This window comes from Acinonyx jubatus, chromosome E2 (genome assembly GCF_027475565.1).
Source record: "Acinonyx jubatus isolate Ajub_Pintada_27869175 chromosome E2, VMU_Ajub_asm_v1.0, whole genome shotgun sequence".
Classification (NCBI taxonomy): Eukaryota; Metazoa; Chordata; class Mammalia; order Carnivora; family Felidae; genus Acinonyx; species Acinonyx jubatus.
In genome coordinates, this window is record NC_069396.1 from 48,151,089 (window position 1) to 48,168,320 (window position 17,232).

General features: G+C 51.5%; 1 protein-coding gene across 8 annotated transcripts in view; it reads left to right on the top strand.

Moving 5' to 3' along the window:
- Positions 1-17,232, top strand: part of POU2F2 (POU class 2 homeobox 2) — a 34,945-nt gene that overhangs the window by 13,443 nt on the left and 4,270 nt on the right. For 2 of the 8 annotated variants that reach the window (XM_027037640.2, XM_027037644.2), the window contains 9 exons: positions 11,290-11,395; positions 11,484-11,575; positions 13,176-13,337; positions 13,572-13,713; positions 13,808-13,956; positions 14,058-14,234; positions 15,510-15,576; positions 16,800-17,001; positions 17,144-17,217. In XM_027037640.2, coding sequence (XP_026893441.2) covers positions 11,290-11,395; positions 11,484-11,575; positions 13,176-13,337; positions 13,572-13,713; positions 13,808-13,956; positions 14,058-14,234; positions 15,510-15,576; positions 16,800-17,001; positions 17,144-17,217 — 1,171 coding nt within the window. The remainder of the gene's footprint in view (positions 1-11,289; positions 11,396-11,483; positions 11,576-13,175; positions 13,338-13,571; positions 13,714-13,807; positions 13,957-14,057; positions 14,235-15,509; positions 15,577-16,799; positions 17,002-17,143; positions 17,218-17,232) is intronic. The other 6 variants (XM_027037641.2, XM_027037645.2, XM_027037646.2 and 3 more) reach the window with 3 other exon arrangements.

Consider the following 17,232-nt stretch of genomic DNA (forward strand, 5'->3'; position numbering starts at 1 on the left):
CAGGGCTCTAACCATAGGATGCGGGGCCGCTGCCTTTAGCTATTGTCCCCAGCTTTCCCACTCTGGCCACCAGAGACCCCAGCAGCAGGAGGTTGCCTCACAGCACATGCAGTTAGTTCTTCACGGAGCAACACCAAGGCTCGGGGCTCCTCACTAGGTCTCAAGTATCAGTGCCCCTGCTCTGTTCTCCTTTCTACCTGGAAGTCGGCTCCCTCCCTTTACCTGGACAGCTCCTCTTCAGCCTTTAAGCCTCAGCTTGGGAGTCCACACCTCCAGGAAGTTTTCCATGACTTTCCTCCCTCCAGCTGGTTTATAATCTCCTGTCTCCTGCCTCCTGCCTCCTGCCTCCTCTGAGGGTCCCCAGCCCTTTCCTCTCCTTCTGGCCCTAATCACCAGTGCTGTGTCTGAAGATGCCTGAGGAAATATCTGTGGAAGGAACAAAGGCCACAGGGAGGGGGAGGGAGAGAGCCACCCAGTGCAAACCGGCCAAGCCATTCCCCCTTGGGAGCAGGAGGCATTCCTTCTGTTTGTAAACTCCTAGAACCACCTCCCCCAAGTTCCCTGTGACCCAAGGACCCAGCGACCCAGGCTGTAGCAAGCTAGTCCTCTGCCACCTGCTGTTCCGCCCAGTCTCTGATTCTCAAGGACGCCTCCTCTTACCGTCCTGCCAACCCCTTCCTCTGGCTCCTCCCTCCCCAGCTCTGATCTGCTCAGTCCTGTTGTCTGCAATTGCAAAGCCAGGACCAAGAGTTTGTTTTCTGGGAGTTCTGTCACCCTGTGACCTCATTTCCCCAACAGACGAATGTTTATCCCCAGTTCCAGGCACCATGCCGACCAGGAACAACCCGGAACGTGGGTACCACATTCCTCCTGTGTTACTGCCTCCCTGCATCCACAGCCATTCCACCCCTGGGCTTGACCCCTCTCCCCAGTCTATGTCTCTTGGGCCTGCCAATTCTACTTCCCATGACTGCTCAGCTCTGTCCTATGGTCATTTCACAGACATTTCCTAGCCCGCTGTGTGTCAGGCCCTGGCGGGAAGCTAAAGACTTAGAAGTGACTCAGACCCTTCCTTGCCCCCTAAAGCCTCCCGGTCTTGTAGGGAAACACACACCAATGAACCACCAAGAAATGTTTTACTTGAAAAATACTAAGAAAGTAAAAAACACCCCTAACCCTATCACTTTAAAATTACATAATGTACTAAGGGAAAGTCCCCCATCCGTCCCTGTAACACCAGCTTCCAAAGTAGTGTCAGTTAAACAGTTTGGCAGGAATCTTCCCTGCATTTTCCTAGCTAGTACAGAGAAAGGGACAATTATAACACACTTTTATAATTTGTGTGTCCAGCGCTCAGCATGATGCTTTCCACCAAAGGGGCCACCTGGATGTTTACTGAATCAATGAGGGATGTTTTGCTGCAGCTTTTTAATCAAGGGTAGGGAAGACATCGCTCCAGGGGAGTAATTCAGACTGTCTGGGGTAGGGGTAGACATTGATTGAAAATTTACATTAACTCTTAAAACATCATTTTGTATTTGGAAGGGAATAAAAAAAATCCCTATTTTCATAATATGACTATGGCAAATAAAGCTCCACAAGATCTTTTAGGCTAGCAGGCCCTACTGAACAAAGGTTTCCCAGAGAAACCGACTGGGTGTGGTGGGAGTGTGGGAAAAGACAGGTGACCTGTGCCTGAGGGAATCAGAGAAGGCTTCTTGGAGGAGGTGGTGCCTGACCTGAGCCCGGACAAGTAGGAGTTTACCAGGTATACGGAGTGGAGAAAGCTGTTTCAGGCATGGGAGGTAAAATGAGAGAGTAGGGGGGGGCTCTGGGAGGCGGGGGTGGGGGGCCGGCAGTGGAAGACAGCGCAGGATGAGCTAGGAGGGGTGTCAGCTAGACCAGACTCCCCTCCAGGTGGCTGAAGACGTAGAAGGGGATATTTGGCTCAGATCACTGAAGAGGCCCAGCCCCAAACTCTGTCTCTTTTTTCATTCTGAGGCAGGCAGAATGGGTGCCGGCACTTTTAGACTTGTTCCCGCCGACCAGGGTTGAGTCAGTGTCCTCAGCCACTGCCCCCCAAGGAGGTAGGGTCAGCCCACTTGGGCCATGTGACCTGAGAATGGGGGAGGGCCAGTCCCCAAGAGGAAGAGATGGCTCCTGAGGCTTGGAGAAGGGGCAGCAGGTGCCAGGGCAGCCAAACCTGGAGGCGTGTCGTCAGTGTACCCACAGGCCCCTGGCGGCCAGGAGCTGGGCCGAGGCGTACCAGTCACTCCACAACTGGTCGGGGTCTGCTGTTGCTCATCTGTCCTGGAATTTTAACAGGACGCAGCACGGGATGTAACACACAATGTGCATGTAGGTGTTTCTTCTCCCCGTCAGATGGGTCTCAGCTTTTTGGTGTCCCGCCCCAATCTCTGGGACTTCCTGGGCTCCACGTGGCAGGGCCAACCTTTGGGGGACGGGAGCACACAGAGAATCCCACGCTAGAGACAGGCCACCTCTGTCCATGTCCCTTCCCCCCAAACTTTAGGGCTTCCTGTAGGGAAGTGCCTGGAATGACAGAGTCATTCACGCATTCATCCAGCACTTATTAAGCACCTTGTGTATGCCAGGCGCCCGTTTGTGGCCCCAAGGGGACAGCTGTGAACAAGGCAGCAGTGGCTGCCCTTGAGGACCTTATGTTCTAGTAGGGAGCAGAGAGTAAACAGGTAAACAAATGAGCAAAACAAGACCATTTTAGAGGAAGCGTACTAAAGAAAATGAAGTGGGCTGGTGTCAGAGAGGGAGGAGGCCACTCTTAATGGGGTGGCCAGGGAAAGTTTCACTGACAGGGTGGCCTTTGAAAGCTGAGGTCTGAATGAGTCAGTCATGAAGAAGCCATGGGGAGAACTTAGGAAAAGGCAACAGCAAATGCAAAGGTCCTGAGGTGGAAAGCAGCTTGACATCAGGGCACAGAGGAAAGTGGTATGGCTAGAGCAGAGCAAGTGAGTGGAGGACAAGTTAAGAGGTGAGGGGGAGGCAGGTGGGACCAGGTTTTGCAGGGCCTTGTAGGGCAGATCAAGGAGTTTGGAATGTTTACCAGGGAAACATTGACGGGAAGCTGTTGGGGGTTTTAAGCAGGTGGGTGGCATGACCCCACTGACCCTCTCCACAGCTCCCTCTGGCTGCCACGGGGAGAATGGACTGTGGGGGACCAGAGTAGAAGCGAGGGGCCCAGTGGGAAATCCTTGCAGCGATGCAGGTGGAGATGAGGGTGATGATGGGGGTCTGGGATGCTATTTTATACGGATAGGATAGATGAAGGATGACTCCTAGGATTTGGGCTTCAGCAATCAGATGGTGGTGAGGGAGCTTCCTGAGTTGGGGAAGACAGGGGAGGCACAGTGTGATTTGGAGGGCTGGAGTAGGGATCCAGGAGTTTCCCTTTGGACACAGCAGGGTATAAAGAGTCTATTAATCATCCAAGTGGAGACATCAGATAGGCAGACGGACATCTGAAGCTGAAGCTCAGTGGAGAGGCTGGGTGTGGACAGCTCACAGCTGCCGGGCAGAGGATGGGGCTTCCTGCCCTTGAGAGTTCATGATCCGGTGGGGTGACGTGGGGGGAGTGACATGGGGGTGCAGGGCTAGCAAATGCTTGTGCTCGGGGAGCATGTTGTGATTTCCCAGACACCTTGCAGATGCTAATATTACTCGGGCCTCAGAGCAATCCTGTAAACAGTTAGACATTATTAACCCCATTTTGTAGATGAGAAAACCGAGGCCCTGAGAAAGGTGTGACTCAGTAATAATGACTACCATTTACGCAGGCCCACTTCAGTGAACAGAGATCGGGCTAAACACGCTATGTGCATTGTCACACTGAATTCCTTTAAGAGCCCCGTGGGGTAACTGAGACTTAAACAGGGGAAGGGGTGCCCAGGGTCCCACAGTGTGTGAAGGACAGTCAGGTTTCCAGGCCTGTGCACTGTCCCCCTATATAGTTAAGGAGGCCGAGGCCCAGAAGAAAGAGCTGGCTTCCCCCGAGTCACACAGCTAGAAGCAGGCAACAGGGCTGAGACTCAGAACCCCCAGGTTCCCAGCCGGCAGGGACCCTTGCACCCCTCTGACTTCCCTCCCACCCGATGTGGGAGCTCCCGCGGCACAGTTCCGGGCAAGTGGGGGTGCAATTTCTCCCCAGTGGCTCCCAGGACAGGTGTTCTCTGCCTTCCCACGCAGCCCACTCCACCACCGGGTGCCCTGACACGGCTCAGAGGGTCGGGAAGCCCATCCTCATGCTGAACACGACTGATGATAATGTAGTTTACGTGGTCCCCAGACACCCCCTTCCTGTCCTCCCTGCTATGGACTTGACAGCTGTCCATGTCTTGGAATGGGGTGTCCAGAACTGGCCATGGTTTGCCATCTCAGGGGTGACTGCTGAGTGAAACGCAGACACCATCCCAGGCTGGGTGGCTGCCAGAGCATGTGTGGGGGCCTGCAGTTGGGGGATGGGGAGTCTGCCCTGTGCGCTGGAGTGAGGCGCTGCACCTGGGCCCACGCGGCCCAGTTCCTTTTAAAGGCTTTCTCTCCACCTCCCTCCACCCCCAGGTGGAATTGAGTCCAAACGGGAAAATGGACAATTGCCCTCCGGTTCACCCGTGAGTCACGTAAACTGTCAGTCTTTCTGCCCAACTGTGGCCAAGATCTCAGTGCGTCAAAACGCAGCCAGTCTGCTCTGAGACTCCACCAGTCTGTCCTAGGTTTTACTCATTCACTCATTGGAAATTCACTGATGGCCTGCTGGGTGCCTGTACTAGGGTGGAGGTGATCAGAACGCAGTGATGAACAAGAAACCCAAGAAACCATCTCTTCCCTTTTCAGCGTTGGCGGGGTGTGCTAGTTTTTCTCACAGGTTAGGGACAGAGCCACTAAGTATCTTGGCCAGGGGCCCTTCCCCGGTTCTCTCCACTTCCTCTAACCTCTCTACCAGCTTGACTTGGTCGTAACACGCCCCCAAGTGGCTTCAGATTGCTCGCTGCCTGTAGATTGTGGAGAAATGGGGCCTCCTACTGGCTAACCCCAGTCCTGAGACAGCACAGCACCCAGAATCTTCTCTCTTTCTCCCATTCTGTAATTTCTTCAGTCAGCAAATGTTTAGTGAACATCCACTATGCCCGGGCGCCTTTTTGCATGGAGAATGCAGTGAGGAATAAGGCAGACAAGTCTGTGCCCTCTCCAGGCTGGTGCCTGCTCATAGCTGATAATTGCTATAAAGGAAGGAAAAGAGTATGATGTAATAGACATTGAGGAGAAGAAGACTCATCAAAGCAGGTAGAGAAGGGAGGCTTCTCTCAGGAGGGGGCATTTTACAGAGACTTGAATGATGAAGAGGGGCCAGTCATGTGCAGATCAAGAAGGGGGGGGGATGGACAGCATGTGCAAAGGCCCTGAGGTGGGAACCTCTTCTGGGTTCAGTAACAGGAAGGACACTAGTGTGACTGGCTTAGAGTTAGGGAGTGAGAGTTGTGAGAGACAAGGAAGGCGGGGTCATGCAGGGTCAGGGCAAGGAGTTGAATTGTTTCAAATGTGATAAAAACCAGTAGAAGCTTTATTGTTCAATTAACATTTCAGAACAGGAACCTCCTGGAGGGGGCTGTGGATAGAATTCCAGGGAGTCCGTGAACTTGGATGGGAAAAGCTTATGTCTCAATTTTTTCTATCCTCTAACTGCAAATGTTGAATTTCCTTCTATTATGAATATAGACAGCAGACCACAATAGCATTAGCAGTACTTGGACTTTGTATAAGTATTTGGACAATGGAATACAAAGATATTTCGATACACTTGTCACAGATCCCTTAAAATAATTGTTTTCGTTCATCATCACTTTGAAATTACAGTAGTCATCAGATGTACTGCTTGACCTTGTTATTTAATGTGCTGTAAAGAAACCCAAAGATTATTATTATCTATTCAAAATGTTTGATGATTTTTTCAATACAGTTGATTTCCTATGAAATCCTATGTATTTCATTTTATGCACTTTTTATTAAAAATTTTTAATATTTATTTTTGAGAGACAGACAGGGTATGAGCCAGGGAGGGGCAGAGAGGAAGGGAGACACAGAATCCGAAGGAGGCTCCAGGCTCTCGACTGTCAGCACAGAGCCCAACACGGGGCTCAAACCCACGAACCGCAAGATCATGATCTGAGCTGAAGTCGGACGCTTAACCAACTGAGCCATCCAGGCTCCCCGTTTCACGCATTTTTTTTTAACTCTGAGAAGGAGCCAGTAGGTTTTGTCAGACACCAAATAATTCAGAGCACAAAAAAGTTTAGAACTTTTAGCACTTGAAGGTATATCGGATGGTGGAGAGGAAGGGACGGAGAGTGTCGGGACTGATCCCTAAGTTTCTGGTCTGAGTAACAGTGAATGGGGGTGTGTTTGGGTTTTTCATTTGGACTTCTTACCATGAGACCTTTTGCAAATTGGGTGCATTTCCCCCTCCCTTTTCTTCTCCCTGCTGATTCAGAAAGAAATCTGCAGACACCTCTCTTTTAGACGTCTGGGGAGAAAGTGGGATTTTCACTGAGTCACACTAGGGAGACAGAGTAGTTAACAAATATTGCAATCAGCAAGCTAATCAGAAGAACACTGGTAATAAGACTTTATTTCTGGCTTTATTCTTGGATTCAGTTCAGTGTGCATTTAATGGGGGCTTGCCAGACTGTGTTGAGGAACAGGGATGCAAGAAAACTAAGACATAGCCTCTGCCTTCTCGAGTTTCAGTGTAGCAGAGGGAAAACTGTATATAAGCAAATGCATTGCAGTTTAGAGCAGGGTGGGTTCAGTTTGTGGGGCCTGATGTTTATATGAGTTACAGGGCCTTAAATTTTTTTTTAATGTTTATTTTTTTTGAGACACAGAGCTCAAGTGGGGTAGGGGCAGAGAGAGGGAGGGAGACACAGAATCTGAAGCAGGCTCTAGGCTCTGAGCTGTCAGCACAGAGCCCGACATGGGGCTTGAACCCACAAACTGTGAGATCGTGACCTTAGCTGAAGTCAGACACTCAACCAGCTGAGCCACCCAGGTGTACAGGGCCTTTCCGAGAAAAAGAAGACAGAATTATGAAACCAAAATTAGGTATGGGGACTGGGAAGGGTTCTTTGTAAAGGGAAGGGGCTGAATCCCAAGCTTCACTCACTTGGGGGCCAGGCCTCATGTGGAAGGGAGGCTGCCATGTGAGTTATCAGGTGGAGGAGTCTTGGAAGAGAAGGCAGAATGGACAGTTTCAAAGGACAGAGTATTGGGACTTCAAACCCCTTAAGCCGAATTCTTAGATGACTGGCAGCTAGAGTGACAAAGCAAGAGGTCAGGAGCATTTGGGTACTCTGTCCACTTTCCGAAGCACCAGGAGAAGGCAGAAGCCTTTGCAGTAGACAGGGAACTGCCTCGAACAGTCGAAACAGGAATGGTTGGAGAAACAGGGATGTTGGGCAGAAGTGACTGTTCAATTGGGTCAGTGGGTGTGGGACAACTTTATTTCTTTATGTAGGCTAGGTAAATGTTCAAAACTCGAGATACGGAAGGATTTACAGTCTTGCCAGTTTCTGGTGTAGTTTTCCAGGTATAGTCTACGCATACCCAGGGAATACCTAGATATACTTTAAAACACACACACACACACACACACACACACACACACACACAGCAGCACATCATACCCTCTGTCATGCCTCTTGAGCTCTCCACTCAACAGGACATCTTGGAGATTGTTCCATATCAGGACACAAAGAGTGTCCTCCTTTTTCATGAATGCATAGTATTGCACCATAAAGATCCACCCTAATTCATTTACCTATTCCCCACTGCTGTGCATTCAGCTTGTTTCCACTCTTTTGCTAAAACACTGCAGGCCGCTAGGAATATGCTTCTAGAGAGATTACTTTGCACAAGTGTGAATGTATCTCTAAGATAAATTCCTAGAAGTGGAATGGGTCAAAGGGTATATGCCTTTGTAATTCTGACAGACATTGCCAAATTATCTTCTCACCAGTGACACCTAAGAGTATTTGCTTCCTCATACACCCCGACACAGCATGTTATGCACTGCTGCTGTTCTCTTTGTTGATCCGATAAGAGAAAAAAAAAAAAAGTATCTCAGTGCAGTTGTAGCCATATTTCTCTTCTTGTGAGTGAATCTGAATATTTTTTCACTCATTTGTATTGAATGTACTTTGTATTTGCTGGGCAATCACCAGACCTGTTGGCCAGATTACTATTGGATTGTTAGTTATTTTCTTATTGATTTGTAATCACTCTTTATATGTTGAAGAAATGAACCCATTTGTGTCAAGTTACTTATGTTTTTCCTCATCTTGTTTACTTCCTAGGACATTAAATTGGTCTTTGGAATAATAATAGCATTGGGAGGAATTGAGGGTCATGACTCATCCCTCTGTTTCCCCGAAGGCAAAATAATGTCACTCTAAGTGACATAATTTTCAACTGCGCATAAAAGTTGTTGAATAAATTATGAAGCATCAGTGTTGGTTCATTCGACAAATATATGTGGAGTACTTACTGGGTGCCAGATGCTATTCTAGATGCCGAGATTATAATGATGACCAAAACCATCAAGATCACACTCTCGTGGAGCTGACTTACCAGTGAGGGAGATGCACTGTGAAAGCGTAAACAGAAAAAGAGGTACCTTGAGATAGTGATAAGTCTTATAAAGGAGGTGAAATGGAGGTAACAGGAGGTATGGTGGTGGCTGGTTTAGATTAGATGATCAAGGAGGATATCTCTGAAGAGGTGATTTTACATGAGGACCTGAGTGACAAGAAGGGTCCAGGAATATAAGAACTAGAACTGCCTGGCAGAGGGAACCTTTGCACGTGCAAAGGTCCTGAGGTAGGAAGACTAGGACAGGTTTCAGTATTAAGGACCATAGAGATCAGATGAATAGTTTTTATTGTATTGTTCTGGCTACAAGAAGCCACTGGAGTGCTGTGTATGTGTGTGTAAGGGGGTCTTGCTTTTTCTTTTGGAAATGTTCAAACCTAAAAGTAGGGAGTATGATATCAGGAACTGCATGTATCTTCACCCAGCTCAATAGATATCAACATTTTGCCAATCCTGTTTCGTCTATCTCCTCACTTTTTTGGTGGAGATGCTGGATTTTTTTTTCTCTCCCTCTTTCCCTTAAAAAAAGGGGGCACCTGGGTGGCTCAGTTGGTTAAGTGTCCAACTCTTGGTTTCGGCTCAGGTCACGATCTCACAATTTGTGAGTTCAAGCCCCACACTGGGCTCCATGCTGACAGTGTGGAAGCTGCTTGGGATTCTCTCTCTCCCTTTCTCTCTGCCGTTCCCTTGCTCGCTCGCTCTCTCTCTCTCAAAATAAATAAATAAGCATAAAAAGGTTTTGAAATTTTTTCATTGAAGTATAACAAATACTAAAAGTGCACAGATCACTGACACTCACAAACTGAGCACACCCATGTAACTCGCACCCAGATTGAGAACTGTATATGGCCAGCTCCCTAGGAGCCCCTGGGATGCCTTCTAGCCTCCACCTCCCAAACTTCTATCATGCAAATGGAACCATACAGGATGTTCTCTATCATGTCTAACTTCTTCCACGTATCATGTTTGGGAAGTTTATAGTGCTGTGTGTTCTTATAGATTGTAGACTGCCCCTTCTCGTTGTTGTTCCAGTGAATCAGTTTACTTACCTATTCAATTCTTTTTTTTTAACGTTTATTTATTTTTTGAGAGACAGAGAGAGACAGAGCATGAGCAGGGGAGGGGCAGAGAGAGAGGGAGACACAGAATCCGAAGCAGGCTCCAGGCTCTGAGCTGTCAGCACCGAGCCCGACGCGGGGCTCGAACCCACGAGCAGTGAGATCATGACCTGAGCTGAAGCCAGACGTTTAACCAACTGAGCCACCCAGGCGCCCCAACCTATTCGATTCTTGATGGGTACTTGGGCTTTCTTCAGGTTTTGGCTATTACAAATGGTTCTGCCGTGAACATTATGATACATGTCTTCTGGTGAGCACACATATGCACTTATGGGGGCTTATACCCTGGCGTGGCACCACTGGGTCATGAGGCAGGCGTAGGCTCGGCTTTCATAAACAGTGCCACTATTTGTCTGCTAGGGCTGTCCTAACAGATGACTACAAACTGGCTGTCTTAACAGAAATTTAGGGGCGCCTGGGTGGCTCCGTGGGTGAAGCATCGGACTCTTGATCTCAGCTCAGGTCTTGATCTCAGGGTTGTGAGTCCAAGCCCCTCATTGGGCTCCACACTGGGCGTGAAGCCTGTTTAAAAAAAACAACAACAACAACAAACCGTAGACATTATTCCACAGTTCTAGAAGCTCCGAGTCCCAAGCTAGTGTGTTGGCAGGTTGGCCAGTCTTCTCTCTGGGTCTCTTCACAGTGCCTGCCCTCTGTGCATGTTTGTCTCTGTGTCCAAACTCCCCCTTACCCTATAGATACCTGTCATATCGGATTAGGACCCATCCTGAAGACTTAGTTCTACCTTGATCATCTTGACCTTTTCCTCAGCTTGTTTACTTCCTAGGACATTGGTCTTTGGAATAATAATAGCACTGGGAGGAATTGAGGGGCATGAGTCATCCCTCTGTTTCCCCGAAGGCAAAATAATGTCACTCTAAGTGACATAATTTTCAACTGCGCATAAAAGTTGTTGAATAAATTATGAAGCATCAGTGTTGGTTTATCTGACAAATATACATGGAGCACAAATATATGTGGTTCACATATATGTGAACCCCTCCAGGGTTCTGGGGGTTAGGATTCCTACCTATCTTCTGAGGGGAGGACACAATTCAAACCGTAACATTACCAAAGAGTCTTCCAAAGTGGTTGAACCAATTTACTCACTCACTATTTGCTGGAGTATTTTAAAGGTAATTCCAGACATGATTATCATTTGCCTTGAGTGTTTTAAAAGGAGGGAAGAGTTGGTCTGATTTACATTTTTAAACGATGCTATTTGTTCTGTGGGAATGTAAGACAAGGCAAATATTTCTTCAAGAAAGAAAAGGTAAATAAAGAGTGAGCCCTCCCGGGACAGCCCAGATAGGACGCTCTGGTAGCCACGGGGTTGGGGGAAGCCTCCTGGGTGCCCTTAGCTCAGGGGCGCCATTCAGAGACCAGGTTCTATCCCTCGCTGCCCGCTGCCCGCTGCCCGGAGCCAGGGCAGGCCGTGCAGATGGAGCCGGGCCGGGACTCAGGCTGTCTTTCTGTCCACCCCCCTCCCTGCCAGGACATACAGCAGCTCCTCCAGCTTCAGCAGCTGGTGCTTGTGCCGGGTCACCACCTCCAGCCACCCGCTCAGTTCCTGCTGCCGCAGGCCCAGCAGAGTCAGCCAGGTAAGGTCCCACCAGGATGGGTCCCTGACGATGTTTCCACAAAACTCTCCCTCCCCCCTCACCCCGTGCATTCCCCTTGTCTCTCCAGGCCTGCTACCGACGCCAAATCTCTTCCAGCTACCTCAGCAAACCCAGGGAGCTCTTCTGACCTCCCAGCCCCGGGCCGGGCTGCCCACGCAGGTGAGAATGTCCCCCCGCGTGTGCCAGGCTGGGTGAGCAGGGGTGGGAAGGAGAGGGCCTCCTCTCCCTTTGACCCTCCCCACAACTATCAGGGCCAGGACAGGAGTCAGGAGATCTGGGGTCCAGCCCTGCTGTGCCACTGATTTGCTATGGGACCTCAGTCAAGCTGCTCTCCCTGTCTGGGTCAGCTTCTTCCTCCACAGAATGAGGGGAGTCAGCCAGGCCAGTGGCTCTTAGCCCTTTCAGACACATGGACTCCTTTGAGAAACCTGATGAATGATTTTGATCTGACCCCTGCTGTCCCAAAATGCACACGTGTCTAAGTACACAAAAAACCTATAGGCTGTGGCCTGGCCTTTCAGTTTGCTGACTGGCTTCTAGACTTTAATAATAATCCTTCATGATTCCTTACGGATTTCAACGCTCCCTCCTACCCATTTTTTTAACAGTCCTTTCAAAAAATATGAACAATTTCAGAAAGCCCCCCAAATGTAGGGACTAATACAGGGCTGAGCTGCAATTCTGAAATCCAAAATACTTGGAAAACCAAGCTGTTTTTGTAATGTGAGACCAGAAGTCATTTGGCTGCCAAACCCCTCTAGACCTGGGGCAAGGAGTATGGCTTTCCTTCCTCCCTCCTATGTGATAGTCCTGCTTTGCTGGGGGCTGTTAATGTGTTCAATTATGGGGTGATGCCTTGACCCTGATGGGGGGGGGTCACCTTATTTCTGATATGTGCCCATGTAGGCTTTCTAAAATCTGCAAAATTTCTGAATTCCAAAACACATCTTGCCCCAGCATTCAGGTAATGGATCAAGGATTTTTGTGACCAACGTGGCTGCACTCACCACCTGCTTCAGATCTTTTATTTTTAGGGAAGTGAAGCATTCCAGAGAGAGAGAGAGAGCAGTTGCTTCTTTGTAAATCCCCCAGTCACCCTCCCCATCTACTTTAAAAAATACTTTCACTTTAAAAAAGTAAAAATAAAAATACTTTCACTTAATTTGCAACCTTGAACCGGATTCTCCCAATAACCCCATGGGTTCAGTAGAGCAGCCACGATTATTTCCATCCTGCAGAAGGGAAAACGGAGGCCCAGGGAGATTTTAAGAAACTTGCCTGAGTTACCCTGGAATTCGGTAGCACAGTGCTTGATTCCCTGCCTGAGAGAAGGATAAAACCATGGCGCATCCCACCCCCCATCCCCCCGGGGGGAAAAAGCCCTGAAATAGTTCATAGTTTTTGAAAGGGGTGTTAAAAAAAAAATGGGTAGGAGGGAGCGTTGAAATCCGTAAAGAATCATGAAGGATTATTATTAAAGGAGCTGGCTGCTCCTTTCTGGGAGTTTGCAGGCTGGGGGTGGGGGTATGTGCAGAGAGTTCCAGGCAGTGAGAGGACCCTAGTGGAGAAGCAGAGTGTCTCTTTACTGGGGACTGACAATGAGTGTGGATCAGCCTCCTGAGGACAGGTAGAGGAGAGTGAGCAGGAAGAGGCTGGACGGCAGGGAGGGAGGGAGGGAGGGAGGGGGAACCGCGCAGCCGTTGCTGAGCCCCATCCCGGTCCTCGGCCCTGCATCCCACCCTCCTGCCGACCCCACCAGGCCGTGACCCGCCCCACGCTGCCCGACCCGCACCTCTCGCACCCGCAGCCCCCCAAATGCTTGGAGCCACCATCCCACCCCGAGGAGCCCAGTGACCTGGAGGAGCTGGAGCAGTTCGCCCGCACCTTCAAGCAGCGCCGCATCAAGCTGGGCTTCACGCAGGTCTGGGGCCACCGGGCAGGACGGGCTATGGGCAGAGGGTGACCGGGCCTGGCCAGGTGGTGGGTGAGGCACGGGCCACGCCTCTCTTGGGCACCGGCTACCCAACTCCTGAGCCGGGGGGCGTGGCCAGGTGGTGGGCGGGACGAGAGGCCGAAGTCGGCTGGTGGGCGGGGCCAGGGTGTGGCCCAGAGGTCTGGCCCTGACCGCCTTCCCATTCCCGCCGCACTGGGCCAGGGTGACGTGGGCCTGGCCATGGGCAAGCTCTACGGCAACGACTTTAGCCAGACGACCATCTCCCGTTTCGAGGCCCTCAACCTGAGCTTCAAGAACATGTGCAAACTCAAGCCCCTCCTGGAGAAGTGGCTCAATGACGCAGGTTGGGATTGCGCTGGGGCTCCCAGCGCGGGCGGGCGGCCGGCTGTGCGCGCGGGAGGCGCCCTCTCATGCTCCCCGTCTCCTCCCGGGCACAGAGACTATGTCTGTGGACTCAAGTCTGCCCAGTCCCAACCAGCTGAGCAGCCCCAGCCTGGGTTTCGACGGGCTCCCCGGCCGGAGACGCAAGAAGAGGACCAGCATTGAGACAAACGTCCGCTTCGCCTTAGAGAAGAGTTTTCTAGCGGTGAGACCCCGGCCTCCAGGGCGGCCCTGACGGCCGGCACGGATGGGGGCCGAGGAGGGAGGGGGTCGGACCTGCGGTTAACGGAGCCCTTCTGCCCGCAGAACCAGAAGCCTACCTCAGAGGAGATCCTGCTGATCGCGGAGCAGCTGCACATGGAGAAGGAGGTGATCCGCGTCTGGTTCTGCAACCGGCGCCAGAAGGAAAAACGCATCAACCCCTGCAGCGCAGCCCCCATGTTGCCCAGCCCGGGGAAGCCGGCCAGCTACAGCCCCCATCTGGTACCGAGAACGCTTCTGGGGGGTGGGGGCATAAAGCTCTGGCAGGCTCTGGGAGATCCCCGCCCCTAGGCAGGCGCTTCTGTGAAGCCAGGCCTACTTGGTTGTCCACAGTGCCTGGCACGGAGGCAGGAAGACTCACCCTTGGGGACCGTCTGTCACATGGATAAAGCATAGTCACACAGGGACACAGTTTCCAAGGAACTGCAGTCTTATGTGAGAGATGCAGGCACCCGCAGACACGCACCGACATAGCCAAAAACTGTTATCACAGGGCGGGGCCTCACGGGGATGGATCCCAGGTAGGGGATGGAGGTACTCCCACACACACAGGTTCACAACCACACAGAGGCAGGCAGGGACAGCATTACATACTGAGTATACACTCAGGCCCACCACAGCACGCAGACCCACTCGGGATCAGACACACTGGGACACCCTTTCATTGCATCTAGTGTGGAAAGGGCTGCGACACTACAGCAAGGAACAAGGGGCCCAGAGGAGCGTCCCACCCCTCCCTGGTATGGAGGAAGAAGGGACCATCCGAGCTGAGTTATAAAGGACAAGGGAGAGGTAGCCAGCCACGTGAAGCCCAGGCAAGGGGCTGCTGTGCAAAAAGGCCTGGAAGCCTGGGTGTGCTGAGCCCAATCTGAGGAACTCCAGTGCAATTTAATGTGGTTGGAGTGGGAATGTATATGTATATGAGTAGGGGTAGGGGATAAGCGGGGGCCAGACTCCCAAGTAACATGCTGAGGAGCTCGAACTTGAACCTTAGGCGGTGAGGAGCTGAGGAAGAGTTTTGAGCTGAGGAGGGAGAGGGTCACATTAAGAGTGAGGTTTCTAGAGCTGATGGAAGCATGAGACTGGAGGCACGGAGGCCAAGAAGGAGGCTGCTGGGTGGTTCCAGAAAATCAAGGCAATGTGACATCCCAACACTCTGATGCAGAGACACCCTGGTCATCATAACCCCCCCCCCCACACACACACACACATACACGTGCACGCGTGCACTTCAGACCTGCAACTGGTTGGTGTCAGAAGAGAGGTGGGGGAACACTCTCAGTTGATGATTATTTCCTCCCTGTGGCTCAGGATCACTTAGGAAGATGCTAAGATAGATATGATGGAAAGAACTTGGCATAATACAAGCATACCATTGTGCCCAAAGCCCCTTCTCTCCCCAGCCTGGGGGCAGATGAACGGGGTTTTACCGTCAGAGAGTATCATGGGGGCTGCTGGGAAAGTGGCCTAACCATGCCTTCTTTCCTCTCTCCCCAGGTCACACCCCAAGGGGGCGCCGGGACCTTGCCATTGTCCCAAGCTTCCAGCAGTCTGAGCACAACAGGTCAGGGAGGGCAGAAGCCTGTGAGGGGGCATTGGGAGGACACAGTGCAGGCACCGGTTTTTCTAGTGGCTTAGGGTGCCTGTGGGCCTCAAGGCTGAGCTTGGGGATGAGGGAGGCAGGGGGCACAGAGGGGAGAGAGTGACCTTACCCCTCCTTGCGGGAGCAGTTCAGCTTTCATCTGCTCCAGGATTTCATATGAGAAAAGCTTGGGGTTGCTGAAAGTTGAACTTGGGTTCTGTTCCTGACATTTTAAACTATGTGAACTCCAGAAGTGACTTTACCTCTCTGAGCCTCAGTTTTTTATAAAATGATTGTGAATGTATAACACCTACAAAGCTATATACGTGAATATGTACATATAAGAGTATGTATAAGTATTTGGGTGTGTGTAATACACACATACATATACACACGGCTACTTGTGCATAAAGCCCCCCTTGCTGCCTTCCTGGGGCAGGGCATGTGTAATGGGAGCCTGGCTGGCTCAGGCAGTAGAGTAGCTCTTGATCTTGGGGTCGTGAGATCGAGCCCCGCATTGGGTGTAGAGATTACTGAAATAAATAAAGTAAAAAAGGGATTAAAAAAAAACGCCATATTGATTTTTCTCACATTAAGAAATAATAAGTGGAAGTTTATAAAGTAGTAAGGGTGTGCCTGGCACTGTCTAAACTCATTAGAAAGAATATTAACTCACTTTATCTTCACACCCTTTTAATGAAGTAGCTTCTATTATTATGCCCATTTTCCACATCAGGGAACTGAAGACCAGAGAGGTAAAGGCACTCGTCCAAGGGTACAGGTGGGGCATAACAGTCAGGAAATTGCTGCCTTGGCTGTCTGGCCTGAGTCTGGGCTCCGAGCCCCGTCCTTCTCGGCGCGCACAGCCGCAACCCCCTGCCTGGCCCCCAGAGGGAGCCACAGGGCGTGGTCTTCAGGGCGCCCGGTTCGGTCCGCCGGAGAGGGGGAGCCGGCGCTGAGGTTCGGGGCGGGGTTCGCACCGTGTGAGCGCACTGGGCACAGGGCTCGGCTCAGTGCATGGCAGCTGCTCACACTGCGATTAGCGGTTGCTGTCACCGGGGCTGTGGGCAGAGAGGGCGGGAGGCCTGTCTGTTCCTCCGGAGGAGATACGAGCTGGGCCGCAAGACGAGCCGGAGTCGACCCGGGGTCCTCTGAGGAGGACGAGTGGAAGCTCAAGTCTCCATCTCTCTGTCTCTCTCTGGCAGTTACTACCTTATCCTCAGCTGTGGGGACGCTCCACCCCAGCCGGACAGCCGGAGGGGGTGGGGGCGGGGGCGGGGCCGCGCCCCCCCTCAATTCCATCCCCTCTGTCACTCCCCCACCCCCGGCCACCACCAACAGCACAAATCCCAGCCCTCAAGGCAGCCACTCGGCTATCGGCTTGTCGGGCCTGAACCCCAGCACGGGGTAAGTGGACGGCTGCAGTTAGGGAGGCTGTGGGGAGAGAAGCAGGGTCGCCGCCCGCTGCTTCCCGGGTGGGAGCCGCGCCCCAGTTCTGCTGCCCGGCGGGTCCCTGCCCCTGCTAACGCCTCTGCTTTGCCTCTTGCAGAAGCACAATGGTGGGGTTGAGCTCCGGGCTGAGTCCAGCCCTCATGAGCAACAACCCTTTGGCCACTATCCAAGGTGCGTGCTGCCTCA